At 58.6% G+C, this 13,273-nt stretch overlaps 2 protein-coding genes across 2 annotated transcripts; one reads left to right on the top strand and one right to left on the bottom strand.

Annotated features, from left to right (window-relative positions):
* Positions 1-548: 548 nt before the first annotated feature.
* BESB_015750 (putative NAD(P) transhydrogenase subunit beta) lies at positions 549-5,572 on the top strand (the record flags this gene model as incomplete). The annotated part of the gene is made up of 4 exons (XM_029360290.1): positions 549-949; positions 1,286-1,446; positions 1,934-3,177; positions 3,533-5,572. The coding sequence occupies 4 exons, from the start codon at positions 549-551 to the stop codon at positions 5,570-5,572; spliced, it is 3,846 nt and encodes a 1,281-aa protein (XP_029216266.1).
* A 1,138-nt stretch (positions 5,573-6,710) lies between these two features.
* On the bottom strand, positions 6,711-12,960 carry BESB_015760 (uncharacterized protein; the record flags this gene model as incomplete). Its single annotated transcript, XM_029360291.1, has 10 exons — positions 6,711-6,789; positions 7,247-7,371; positions 8,089-8,212; positions 8,616-8,701; positions 9,325-9,642; positions 9,973-10,047; positions 10,248-10,341; positions 11,158-11,279; positions 11,814-11,936; positions 12,421-12,960. The coding sequence occupies 10 exons, from the start codon at positions 12,958-12,960 to the stop codon at positions 6,711-6,713; spliced, it is 1,686 nt and encodes a 561-aa protein (XP_029216267.1).
* Positions 12,961-13,273: the final 313 nt, after the last annotated feature.

Here is a 13,273-nt window from a genome sequence, read left to right on the forward strand (position 1 = left end):
TTGGCCCCTTTTCCCCCGACTCCACATGGAGGCAAACACTCTCGTTTTTACCTTCTTTCGTGTTCTAGTCTCCCGGTCAAGCTGGTGGCAATATAGTAGCGGAGGCCTCGTTCGTGCAAATTTGTCTCCATTGATTAGAGGCTCTTTCCTTTGTGTTTCAGTTTTCGCGTGCGCCGTACAGCCAGGGAGACGTATCATGCTTCGTTCTGTCGGTTGAGAGCCCTGTTTTCTGTCCCCATCAGGGCGCAGCGCCGTCTCACCCGCAGAACTGTGAAGCGTGATTCGTCTTCTGAGCTGTCTCCGCTTTCCTTCTTCCGCTCCCTCCCGCGTTCAACCGTTTTCCTTCCTGCTGCGTGGATCCTTTGAGCTCCCATCTCTCCTCGCCGCATCTCGCGTTCGCGCCGCTAGGTCGTGGTCTCCCGCCATTGTCTTTTCATTCAACTGTGCACGTATACCCTTGCTACCTCGAAAGTCTCTCGCCCGTTACTACGCAGCTTCTCAACCCCCCCCCCCCTCTCCACCTTGATCACTGTCGCATTTTCGTCATGATGGACGGTACATACGCTGCGAGCACGCATGCGCCAGAGGGCATATATCAATCGCAGACTTGGGAGGACTGGCTTTCCTCTCAGATGGCTCCTCTGCGGCAGCTCCGCGTGCATTTGACGGACTATGAACACATCATTGAGCCCGACGTATGGCTGCAGGTTATCTACATTTCGGCTGCTCTCTTCTTCGTCCTCTCTCTCCGGGGCCTCAGCCACCAAGAGAGCGCAAAAATGGGAAATGTGTACGGAGTTATCGGCATGCTCGTGGCGATCGTAGGAACGCTGGTGTCCCCTTTTGTTTACGGGCGAGCCATTTGGATTTTTTTCGTCGTATGCGTCCCTCCTGCGGTCCTCTCCGTTATTGTCGCTATGCTCGTCAATATGACGTCAATTCCTCAACTGTAAGCAACCGTGAGGCGTGAGAGAAGAAAGGAGACACACACCTCATCTGTAGTCGAGAGAAGATGCATCTGGAGGAACCAAACTCCAAGGGAGAAGGTGTAGCGGCCATTCGCGAGAAACAGAAACAAGCTCGCGAAAAAGAGAGGACCAGTCTGCTGCATGTCTCTGTCGCTCAAAGAACGCCCTCTCCCTTTTACAATTCATCAGTCGTCCAGCAAGTATGCATGCATACAGAGACACTGCTGCGCACTTTCTCTTGCTAGTCCGCGCAATGGCCGCATTGCTCTGTCAACTTTTGTTTCCCACGTTCCCCTTCGTATCGTGCGCGTCTACAGCGTGGGCGCTTTGAATGCCTTCGGCGGTCTCGCAGCTACACTCGAGAGCTTCGCTCTCTACTTTTCTCCGTACGAAGTCGCGAAGCAGGACGCCATGCACTCGGGAGGCGAGACGCGATATGTGCAGTTCCAGGTCTACCAGACTGTTTTCTACCTCATCGGTGAGCGCCAAAATCCCTCTCGCAGAATGCTTGTCGCATCGGTAGCCCGCTCTCAGAGACTTATTTCTGTGTGTGTGCGGACTCGAACCCATGAACGCGTCCACATACACCCGCCCACATATTCATTGAGCCTGACCTGTTCAGTCTCGCTGGGCGAGGCGCCTTTATGAGCCGACACACGCCGCCCGGTCCATACTTTTTTAGAGAGGCGGATACTTCATGCGGCTTTGCTCTCGATGCAGTCGACGGTCTACCCGTATGCATATATACACTCTCGACTACATCGAGACTCCCGGCGAGCGTAGAGCGCCGCAGTAAGCATCTGCATGCCTTGAAGGACGAAGGACGTACGCGCGCTAGCGCGCGAGTGTGCAGCTGTCAGCGACCCGGTGTCGCGGCCAGCGCCCGTCCACGCGCAGCTTGCCGCCTTCTTTTTGAACACCCTCCCGCATGCGGGCTTTGGTGCGGTTCGCGTGTCGCGTCGCAGGCGCCTCGGTTGGGATGATCACCTTCACGGGGTCGATGGTCGCGTGCGGCAAGTTGTCGGGTTGGATTGCTTCGAAGCCGCGCGTCTTGCCGCTGCGTTGGCTGTGGATGCCGCTCCTGCTGGGGCTTCTCCTGGCGGCGGGTGCAGGGGCGGGCGTCTTTGGGCTCAATGACGTCCCCGTCGGCGCCGTTTGCCTCGGGCTTTGCACGCTTCTCTCTGCGCTTTACGGCGTCTGCTTCGTTTCGGCGATCGGCGGCGCGGACATGCCTGTCGTCATCTCCGTCCTCAACAGCGGGAGCGGCTGGGCGGGAGTGTTTGCGGGTCTGACGCTGCAAAACAGCATCATCATCATTGCGGGCGCGTTTGTGGGCGCCTCGGGGATCATTCTCTCCTACGTGATGTGCCGCGCAATGAACCGGTCACTCTACAACGTCCTCGTGGGCGGCTTCGGCGACACGGGCGCGGAGACGAACGCGCAGCTGTTTGAAGGCGAGGCGAACATTGTGCAGAGTGAGCAAGTCTGCGAAGAGCTGCTCGCCTCCAAGAGCGTCATCATCGTCCCTGGATACGGCATGGCCGTCTCCCACGCGCAGTTTGCTGTGCAGGAGCTCATCGCGCAGCTCCGCGAGCGCGGCACGCGCGTCCGCCTCGCGATCCACCCCGTCGCGGGGCGCCTGCCGGGTCACATGAACGTCCTCCTCGCGGAGGCCGACGTGCCCTACGACATTGTCTTCTCGATGGAAGAAATCAACGACGAGTTCCCCGACACCGACACCGTGATCATCATCGGCGCAAACGACACAGTCAACCCCGCCGCGCAGGACGCACCAGGCTGCCCCATCTACGGCATGCCCGTTCTCGAAGTCTGGAAGGCGGCGCGCGTCGTCGTCCTAAAGCGGTCGATGCGCGTCGGGTACGCAGGCATCGACAACCCGCTCTTCTTCTACCCGAACTGCCAGATGCTTTTGGGAGACGCCAAAGCCTCTGTTCAGAGCCTGGTCGCCGGCCTCCACAGCAGCGTCGCCCGTGCGAGCCCCTCGACAGCCTTGCCCATGCCCGCCGAGTCCCCCAAACCCAAGGGCGCAGGCGCCGCCGCCGCAGCGAAAGGCGAACAGGACGATGGCAGCGCAGCGGACGAGCGACCCGTCAGCCTCCTCCTCACAGACAGAACGGGCGTAAGCGACGAGGCAAACAAAGGCACGCCGGCCAAGCCCGGGTCGGCGTCCGCCGTCGAGGAGGCCCAGGTAGGCACAAAAACAGTGCGGTGCATGCGCTAGGCTGAGGCCGAGGCGAACTGCGGGAGACTCAGCAGACGCCTTTGCATGCAGGAAAACACTGTGGGAACGAGGGAGAGGAAGGAGGAGGGGTGGGGGAGGGGAGGGGGAATGCGAATGGGTTTTACGCTTCTGCGGTGCAGAGGGACTGCGTCTAGGGTGCCGTCCGCATGCATGCGCTCGCTGCAGAGTCACGGGTTTAGGTTAGGCGCATGCGCGACTCCAGTAGTCGCGAAAAGAAGCGCCGCACACCTTTGGCCCGCTGCATCTCTCCTCTTGCGACGTGTTTTCTCGCGTTTTGCACTGTTTTCCGCCTCCTCGACAGACGGCTGAAGCCGCACCCCCCGCGTTCTTTGTCGGGGTGCTGAGAGAGCGCCAGGCGCTAGAGCGGCGCGTGGCGATGACGCCGAATGTGGTGTGCATGATGAGAGACAACCTGCAGCTCGGTTGCATCGTGGAGACGAACGCCGGCCTCTCCGCGGGATTCTTGGATGAGCAGTACCGCGCCGCCGGCGCGATTGTGGTGGGCTCGCCGGCCGAAGTCGTTCGGCGCTCTCGCGTTGTCCTTAAAGTCACCTCCTACAGCCCTGACGAGCTGAATCTGGCGCAGCCGCCTGTCGAGGCGAAGGACGCCGAGGCGAAGGACACCGAGGAGAAAGCGAACGCTCTCCCCGGAGACAGCGAGAGCCCCGTCCCCACTGCGTCTCTTCCGCCCCTCAAGCCCCGCGAGGGAGGAGCGGAGACCGAGGGCGACGCGAGCGCCCCTAAAGCCCCTTCGTTCCTCTCTTCTTCTGAGAAGGTGTTTGTCGCCGGATTCATTGGTCCACACGCCGCGACGAGGAAGTCCCCACCCTCTGCAGCGGCGGGTTCGGGGGCTGCGGACGCGGCGCCGCCGCGCGAGGGCGGCGCGTCGTCACCGGTGGACGCGCTGATTGCCGCCGCGCTGCGCCTGCCGCACGTGACGCTTCTCTCGCTGGACGTGCTTCCGCGGCTTACGGTCACGCAGAAGATGGACGTCCTGTCGAGCACTGCAAAGCTCGCGGGCTACCGCGCGGTCGTTGAGGCGATATCGCACTTCGGCCGCCTGATGGGACCGGAGATCACGGCCGCGGGCAAGTATCCGCCGGCGAAGGTGTTGGTCGTCGGCGCGGGCGTCGCGGGGCTGCAGGCGATAGGCGACGCGCACCGCCTGGGCGCGGACGTGCGCGGGTTCGATGTCCGGCTCGAGTGCAAAGAGCAAGTCGAGTCGATGGGAGGTAAGTACCTGGTCATGGACTTTAGCGAGGAGGGCGCCGGCGACGGCCAAAACGCATCGCAGGGGGCGAGCGGCTACGCGCAGCCGATGAGCGAGGCGTTCCTGCGCAAAGAAATGGCGCTGTTCGCCGAGCAGTGCGCGGAGATCGACATCCTAATCACCACGGCCGCGCTGCCTGGGCGCCCCGCGCCGAAGCTTATCAAGCGCGAGCACGTCGACCTGATGAAGCCTGGGAGCGTCATCGTAGATCTCGCGGCGCCGAGTGGCGGAAACGTGGAACGGACGCGCCCTGGAGAGACGTACCTTTACAGCGAGAAAGTAACCGTCGTCGGCTGGACGGACCTGCCGTCGCGAATGGCGCCGCAAGCCTCAGAGATGTTCGCGCGGAATCTCTTCAACCTGCTCCAACACATGGGGGGTGGAGCCCGCTTCTCTGTCAACTTTGGCGACCAGGTCATCCGCGCCATCACCGTCACGCGCAACGGTGAACAAACCTTTCCGCCTCCCGCGCTCAAGAAGGACGACCCGCCCCTCGCGCGCACCGCCTCGGGCGCGAGCTCACGGCACCTGACGTCGGCGCATGCAGCGGGCGAGGAGGAGGCGCGCAAGCCCGCGGCTCCGCGCAGCTGGAGCGAGAGGCTGCAGATGCGTCTGCAGACGCGGTGGCGGGGGATCGTCGCGCCGCTGGACATCCTCACAGTTATCGCGATTGCGGCCTTCACGGCGCTCTTCGCGGCGACCGCGCCGCCCTCCTTCCCGCCCCTCTTGTTTGTCTTCCTGCTCGCGTGTTTCGTGGGCTATCTGCTGGTGTGGAACGTCGCGCCCGCGCTCCACACGCCGCTCATGTCAGTCACCAACGCCATCAGCGGCGCCGTACTCGTGGGCGGGATGCTGGGCATCGGCGCGCGCGCGTACGAAGTCCTGGATCGAGACGCGGTCTGCCCCCGCGGCCAACTTGGCCCTCTGGAGCCCTTCTACTGCCGCTCGCGGGGCGCCGCCGCCACTGTCTTGAACGCCGTCGCGATCGCCGTCGCCTCGATGAACGTCTTTGGCGGATTCGCAGTCACCCAGCGCATGCTCAACATGTTCAGAAAGTCAGCCGCGAACTAGGCGACGCAGTGGCGGGCAGGCAGGCGAACAGGGTGCCCCAGAGCGGCAGAACCCGGTGCAATGGTCTGGGACGCGGCGGCCAGGCTCCATTCGCTTCTGCAGTTGCCTTGCATGCGGCTAGCTAGACTCGCAAGGCGATGACCTCTTGCCATCCCCCTCACCCCCCTTTCCTTGGTAGTCGCCCGCAAAAGCCTCCTCGCAGGCGGTGGAGCCGCGAGTGGCGCGCCTGTCCGATTTCTTCATGTCTTTCGTGTCTGTGAAGTTATACTAGCCTCAGTCCATATGTTTAGTGATCCAGCAACGCGCGCACAGCCGCTAACTCGTGTTAGTAAACCGCTTGAAATCTCGCTCCGTGTGCGTCACTCTCGGCATCTCCTAATACCTCTCCTGCATGTGTTGACTTCACGTCTTATCGGTCTTGCGCACCAAAATACCGTCCTCACGTGCCACTCAGTGAAGATACTTATCCCCTAATGAGCGCCTGTCTCTCTGTAGAGCCCCGCGGAAGCTGTACAGCTGCCAGGGGCTTAGCTTCCTGCTCGCTGCTGTCGCTGGCACAGGCTTCGCCTCTTGAGCAGGCTCTCGTCATTCCGTGGACTGCACGAGCTTAATCCAGCAATCTGCATGCGCAGAGTATGGGTCTTCGCGGCTCACTTCTTTCAAGGAGCGAGGCGAAAGTCGTCGCGAATAGGATTCTAGGGCTTATGGAGTCAAACGAAACAATACAACTAACCCACGTCGTCCGGTATACCGACAGAACAGCATTCCGAGGTCAACCTGTTGAACAGAAAAAACCGGTTCCCTTGGCCGCAACATTGCCAAGTGAAAACCTTTCGTGTGCAAGACAAGAAAAACGGAAAAACGAAAAAACTCGGGCATCTGTACACGAGTACGTGCCCTTATCCAGCTACCTAAATATTAGTGTGCACACAGTATGCGTGCATATATATACATATATATATATATATGTATCAGTAAGCATGTAGATGTATATGTATTTATCGGCATTTACCGCGTGGTAGGGGCGTCTATCGCACATGTGTAACGGAGAGTATGTGAATAAAAACAAACTACATTCAGACCGGCAGAGTCTGTGCAAAGTCTCTCAAAGCGGAGAGACTAGCAACGGCGTGTGCAGTCAGGGCGGCAGAGCGAAGTCCGCCATCAGCGCCACATGATCCGAGGGAAACCGTGAATTCGGCAAAGCAACTTCTCTTCTGTAGGAGCAAGAAACGATAAGCAGAAAGGCACAGAAGGGGGAACAGTGCCTTGAAAATCCGCGGACATACGTGGCGCCGCCTTCGAGTCCGCAGAGAGAGAAACCCTCGAAAAAACCATCAACCGCGGTCGGTACAGCCTCATGTCTATTCCACGGGCCAGCTACTTTCGCGAGCTCATCACGCGTGTAAATAGATGCGCATGCAGGAGCGGGCGACCTGCCGGCGGTCGATCCAGTTTCGTTATTTTCGCCGACGAAGAACGAACAGACACACGCACTCCACATATATATAAAAGTATGTACATAAATATATGCATATATATATGTAGACGTGCACACATGGACAGCTTAAGAGTGCAGAGATTCGATCGTGATTCCTTCTCGGTAACGACCGCGAGAGACGCAGCTGAAGGACTGCTGACAGCCCACCCCCCCTCGGACGCGTGTTTTCTTACTTGAGCTCACTCTCCTCAGGCACACTCAGGACAGCCTTCGCCACGGCGTTTTCGAAGAAAAGGTAATCGAGGCAGCCTTGGAAGTCTCGCGTGTAGTTCGTGAACCGCGGCTCCGCGCCCAGGACCTGCGCAAGCGCGTCAGCGAGGGAAAGGCTGGAGAGTAGGCACTGACTGTCTCTGGGCACAGGCCTCGCTAGCACTTGTGTCTTTATCTTAGAAACAGGCGGTTCTGCGCGACTCTGACTCAGGCGCCGTTCGGTGCGCGCGTGCACTTCGCTTCACGAGCCGGGCGGGGAGGCCTTTCAACTTTTCCCACACTTTTTAACAGCGAGAGAAAACTACTACTCAGACGCCAGTCTGATCAGACACGTCGTTCAGGCACACGTCCTGGCGGCGCCTCCGTGAGGGACGGAAGTGAATCCAAGCGCAACTCGTCTTTCATCGCTGCACTCTGGAGCTAAATTCACCTTATAAACCCTAAACCCTTCTTAGTCGCACCTGTGCGGAGCCATACCAGGGCCGGCAGCTGTTTGCCGTTATTTCCTCTCAATATGCACAAGTCGCCTTCCCTCCGCCCGCGCGCTTCGGCGTTTCCAACATTTGTCTAAACGAGGCTGTCTCTGTCGCAAGCCCAGCGCCTCGGTGCGTCTGCTGTAGGCGCCTGGGGGAGGTGTGCAGGCCTACGAGCTAGCACGTCCGCGACAAGGTATCTGAAGCCTGGGGCCTCTGTGTCACAGCCTATATCTCGCTATAGATTAACAATCTTCGCTACACGAAACCCGAATCGAACGAAAGCGAAGAAGAGAAGGACGGGAAAAACCACGCGCAGCGCTCCTCCGTACCTCTTTGTATGCACTCCGCAGAGGACGCAGGACGAGGGCAGGCACCGCGCCGGTAGCCAGAGTCGAATGAAAGCTGACAGGATGTTCCAGGTGGGAGGGCAGCACGAGGCCTGTCGTCATCAATCTGAAGATAACCATAAACGGGTTCCACGCGAGACTCTCCTTCCTCTTAGACCCTTTATCAGACTCGCGTTTAGCAGCTCACAGGGACTCTGGCGCGTAAGCACGCCGCGCGCCGCTGCGATGACGGCCGCCTGCGCCGTCGCTCCCGCGTCGGCGACTTCCGGTCTGGCCTCTGAGGCGGAGCTTGAAGCGTCGTTTTTCATCAAAGTTTCTTCCTTCCCTCTCTTCGCGAGAAAGAAAGCAGCCCAACTAGGCGTCGCCTCTCCTGCACCCCGTCTCTGCTATGTCCTGTTTAGCTAGTTTTACTTTCATCTCTTTTGAGGCTACGCCGAGTTGATGAGTTCTGCTGCCGTCCGCTACCGCTGTCACGCCGCGGAAGCCTCGCAGGGCAGTGGAGGTCTTACTGGTAGACTCCGCTGGAGCATCGCCTCGCTTCCTTCCGCTCTGCTCCGCCCCCATCTTGCGCATTCCGGTCGCCGCGGGTGACCGTCTGTAGGCACAAATGCGGGGTGGACGAGCGCAGCACGACCGCGCGCATGGGCAACCGTTCAAAGCGCCTCTAGTTCCGCTATTTGAGGATTTGCTTCGTGGCACAGGACGCGAGACTCTGCTCGCGCACAGCAGTATGGAAAAAAGAAAAAGGTGGGCATGAAGAATGAAGGACACGCGCGGAGAGACTCCAGGAACGCAAGAGGAGGCGCAGGTCACGAGGCTACTTGCAGAGAGAGAGACAGACAACACCGATGCAGGAAACACTGGAAGCAAGACGCAAAACAAGGGAAACAGTCACAAGTCCGGTCCTGCAGTCAAGATTTTCAGCGCAAATCCCGCTCAGTACGATAAGCCTCAAACCCAAAAAAACCCTGGAATCCACTCACAGAGACATACAGGGAAGAAGCACACGACATATGAGCCGCCTCCTGCGAGTTTCTGCCGCAGCATGTGGCTCGACAGAGCGGAAACTCTCAACGAATGACGCTGCAAGTGTGTGTTTTTTCGCTCGGAGAACTCATTGACCGCCCACGTCCCGTCTACTGCACTACATGTATATCGTGCAGAGCATTCAAGAGAAGTGTTAGTGATCCATACATCACTGCCTCGTTCGTCGCGCACCTGCGAAGGCATCGAATTGAAGTCGCCGCCGATTATCAGGGGCACCCCCGGCGACGTTGCGTTCCTCCAGTCTTCAGCTTTGGCTTGGTTTGCCGCCCGCACGGCCTCTGAGTCGCCGGTGTTTCGTTTCTGCCTGTCCTCCGTAGTCTCCGCGTCTGCGCTTGGCTCTGCGTGGCTTCTCTCCGCGCGCCGAGCTTCCTGCGCCTCGACATAGCGGCGCAGGCCGCCGAGAAGCAGAAAAGCCTGGAGGAGCTTCACGTCCGGCTGGCGCGGGTCCCAGAAGAGATGCGTGGAGCAGACGTACACGACCTGGTCAGTCTGCCGCAAAAGAAGAGAGAAAACGAGACCCTCAGGTTCCTTTGCGAGTTGCGCGGCCTCGCAACGGGGGTATCGGAGATGTCAACTGCCGTGTTGTAATTTTTTCCGTTTTGAGAAGTAATACTACACGAAAAAGCCGCAGACAGCCCGCCGAGAGGTTTCTGGGGACGTCGTTCCAGGTGCGATTGGCTCGGCGGTTGACATGTGCGCACGAGAAGAAGGAAAACACTGAGTCCAAGTCGTAGTCTTTGGTTTGATGGACTCAATGTTTTGCTCATTTCGCAAAACCTGAAGCGCAGGCCGCTGCCTCTCGACGCAGGACGCGCGCACCTTCTTGATGCGGAATCCGGCGACGACAGCCATATTCCGCTTTTCCTTCACCCGCCGCCAGAAGGCCAGCGTCATCTGCAAAAACACAAGAAAAAAACCAAAAAAACCTGCAGACACACGGGCCCGACAGGCATCCCAAATTCTGGGAAGCCGAGCAAAAACCACTCGCAAGACTGACGCCGCAGAGGCAGACACCTACGCTACCCCATCAGTCATCCGCGCATCAGAGAGACACCACAGGTGAAAGAAGGCACCTTTCAAAGCCGAGTCCTTGCCTGATCCCGCGTGGTTTTCTGGTAGGGAAAAAAATCGTCGACGAGGGCGCTGAATCGAAACGTGTGAGTGTCAATCAGTTCCAGCTCTGTCGCTCTGCGAGAGAAAAAAACAAAACTGCCTCAAGAAAAATGCATTCCGAGACCTGAAACGCTACGCAGATGCACGCAAACGCATTTGACGCAAGGCAGCAGATATACAAAAATGCCGCGAGGCGTGCTGCATGCGGTGGGCTACATGCGCAGGAGGATCGTATTGAGTTCAAAGGATGATTTGGAAAAAAAGTCGTAGACAGACCGCAAGGTGCCTGCGCATAACAGCGAATAAATCGCGTGCGAAGGAAGGCAAGGATTCGTACATCCGAATAAAGCGGAATGCAGAAGCGTCGAAGCGCCTGCAAGCAATCCAGTATGTATGTGTTCAACATGCATACGGTAATATAAATAGGCAGATATAGATATACGTAAATGGATATAAACAGGCACAGAGATAAATGAACAGGTACGTGGAGGACAGATATAGAGATTAAAAGACAGCTAGATAGACAGATAGATCGATACAAACAGGTCAGTGTAGATAGATAGGTAGAGATAGAGATAGAGATAGATACAGTTAGATAGATAGGTCGTGATGAGCAGGGCACACGATCGACGGTAAACAAGCATACACATTTAACTATATTTATTTGAGTGGGATTTGTTTTTCTCCTCCTCAGAACGTCCTGTCGCTGCTGGCGTATGTCGTATGTCGCGCCTTAGCTACTCGCCTGTCTGCGTTTCTGCGCTTCGTAGCCTCCCCTCTCTGGTGTATTCCGAGACGTTGCTACACGCCTGGGCGGCTGGGCAACGGAGTTGCGACGGTAGACCACAGTGCTGCGTCTTTTAAATGAGAGACCCTTTTCGCTCTCGTCACCTGTAGAGCAAGGCGCATCCGTCGCCGAGGCTGCCCTTCTCCGTGAAGAGCGAGACTGCGCAGGCGTATCCATCATCGCTCAAGCGCCGGATCAAGAAGGAGAGCGACTCTCTCTCGACCTCCTGCGAAGCGGAGAGACTTAATTTACCGAAAAAACCACGTGCATGCAAGAGACACACAGACGAAGCCCTATCCGCTTCTCCGCGCAGCAAGCGTGAGACAGCGAGACGAACAAACCGCTTTTGTCTCGAAAGGGAACGGCGCCCACACACACGCCCCCTCACCTGCGAAGTCGCGGGCTTGGAGGCGGCAAAGCCGCTGCCAACGCGTCCGACGCCCTCGCAGAAGAAACGACTTGTGCTCGGCGCGGCCTCGGAGCACCGAGGCGCAGCAAAGCGGCGCCGCACGCGCATTCCGCGGGGCCTCGACGCGTCGTGTGGCGTCGCTGCAGGCGAGCCTTTGGGCCTCCCGATCTACGGTGTTGCGTCTTCGCCCTAGGGGTCATCGCGGCGCGAGCAAAAGTAGACAGAGTAGAGACAAGCATAAAGAGCAGTGAAGATGATAGCCCTAATGTACCGAATATGCTTCCCAGCCCCAGCACTGGCGATCTTCTGCATGCGCTTGGCTGTTTGGTTTCCAAAGAAGGGGTAGCTTACCTGCAGACACGCGACGTCGGGGAGGAGAGACTGGAGTTCACCGCCCACGGCCGCGAGGCGCCTCTCGCTCTGCAGGTGTGCCGGCTGACAGTAGGCGAAAAACCGCGCGCGGCGGGCGTCGAGCTTAAGAAAAAAAACAAAACGAGCCATGACAGGCGCAGGAGGAACTCGTGAGAACGTGGGCAAGGCATGGCAAGGCCTCAAGAGGCAAAGAAATGGCGGAGTCGGGAACGGCTGAGGAGGCGACGCATCGGCAACCGCCATCGAGCCGCGCCGCGCACGCCTCCAAGCCACGGAATCACGCGGCGAAGTCGAGGAAAACAGACACACAGTATTTGAGTAAATTCTAACTTCGATTTCAAATCGCAAATGCTGGGCGTGCTTCCTGATTTTTCCTCCTCCTCGAGTGGATCGGAATTGCGGGCGTCGCCGCTGCGCCCAGCGGCGAAGTCTCAGACAAAGAGAGTCGAAAGAGGACTTGAGCTCTCCAGCAAGCACAGAGAAAGGAAAAAGCGACAACAACCCCGCCTAAGGCGCGGATTAAATCCGCATTCGGGCTCCGCCGAGCCCAGAAAAAGAGAGTGAATGCGAGATGTCGCAGGCCTACTCGGTGGAGGATGTTGTATGTGAGAACGCGGACAGACGCGGAGGCCGCGCTGCCGGCGTCACCTTGAGCGCGCGAGGCGAAGGTGACAGCGAGACACGGAGCCGACAGCCGCGCGGACGCCACCGCACTTGACGAGAGAGAAGAAGCTGCAGAGGCCGATAGCGAGGCAGGCGAGCTCCCCGGAGCTACAGCTGCAAGCGAAGCAGGCGCGGAGTCTGCGCCGCAGACAGAAGGCGAACGAGAGACTGCGCGGGGCCGCGAGACAGAGGAGAGGACGGATGAGGCCGGAGACTCTGCGGCATAGGAAAATGAAAAGCAAGAGAGAGGAAAGAAAACGGAGGACCGAGCCTTGCGCGATGCAGCCGGCGAGCATGGAGCCCGCGACCCGCCCTCGGGGCTCCATCGCGGGAGAGGTGAGGCAGAGAGAGAGAGCGAAGACGGGCGCAGAGCGAGTCGTCGTCGCTGTGGAGCCACAAGAGTGGAAGCAAAGCTAGGCACGAGAGGAGAGTGTGGCAGAGAAGAGAAATGGCACGCCACCATCTTTTCGAAGGCCAGCGAAGGACAGAAACTAAAAAAAAGGGAAGGAAAGGCAAAGAAAGAGGGACTCAGAGCAATGCAAAAGAGGAGAGACAGGAACGCTAGAGCAGGGGCGTGCCGTCGACAGGAAGAAAGAGGAGCAGAGAGGGAGTCACACGCTCCTCTTTGCCTAGTCCCCCCGGTCGTGAGACTTGCGTTTTTCCTGTCTTTGCTGCAGCCATCTCCCCCGCGAATCGTGACTGTTTTCCCTTCGCTCCCTCCTCTCCATGAGCCCTGCAGGCGTCCTTTCCAATTCATTCCTTCATCTTCCTGGCGC

The sequence above is a fragment of the Besnoitia besnoiti genome, chromosome X (assembly GCF_002563875.1).
Source record: "Besnoitia besnoiti strain Bb-Ger1 chromosome X, whole genome shotgun sequence".
Classification (NCBI taxonomy): Eukaryota; Apicomplexa; class Conoidasida; order Eucoccidiorida; family Sarcocystidae; genus Besnoitia; species Besnoitia besnoiti.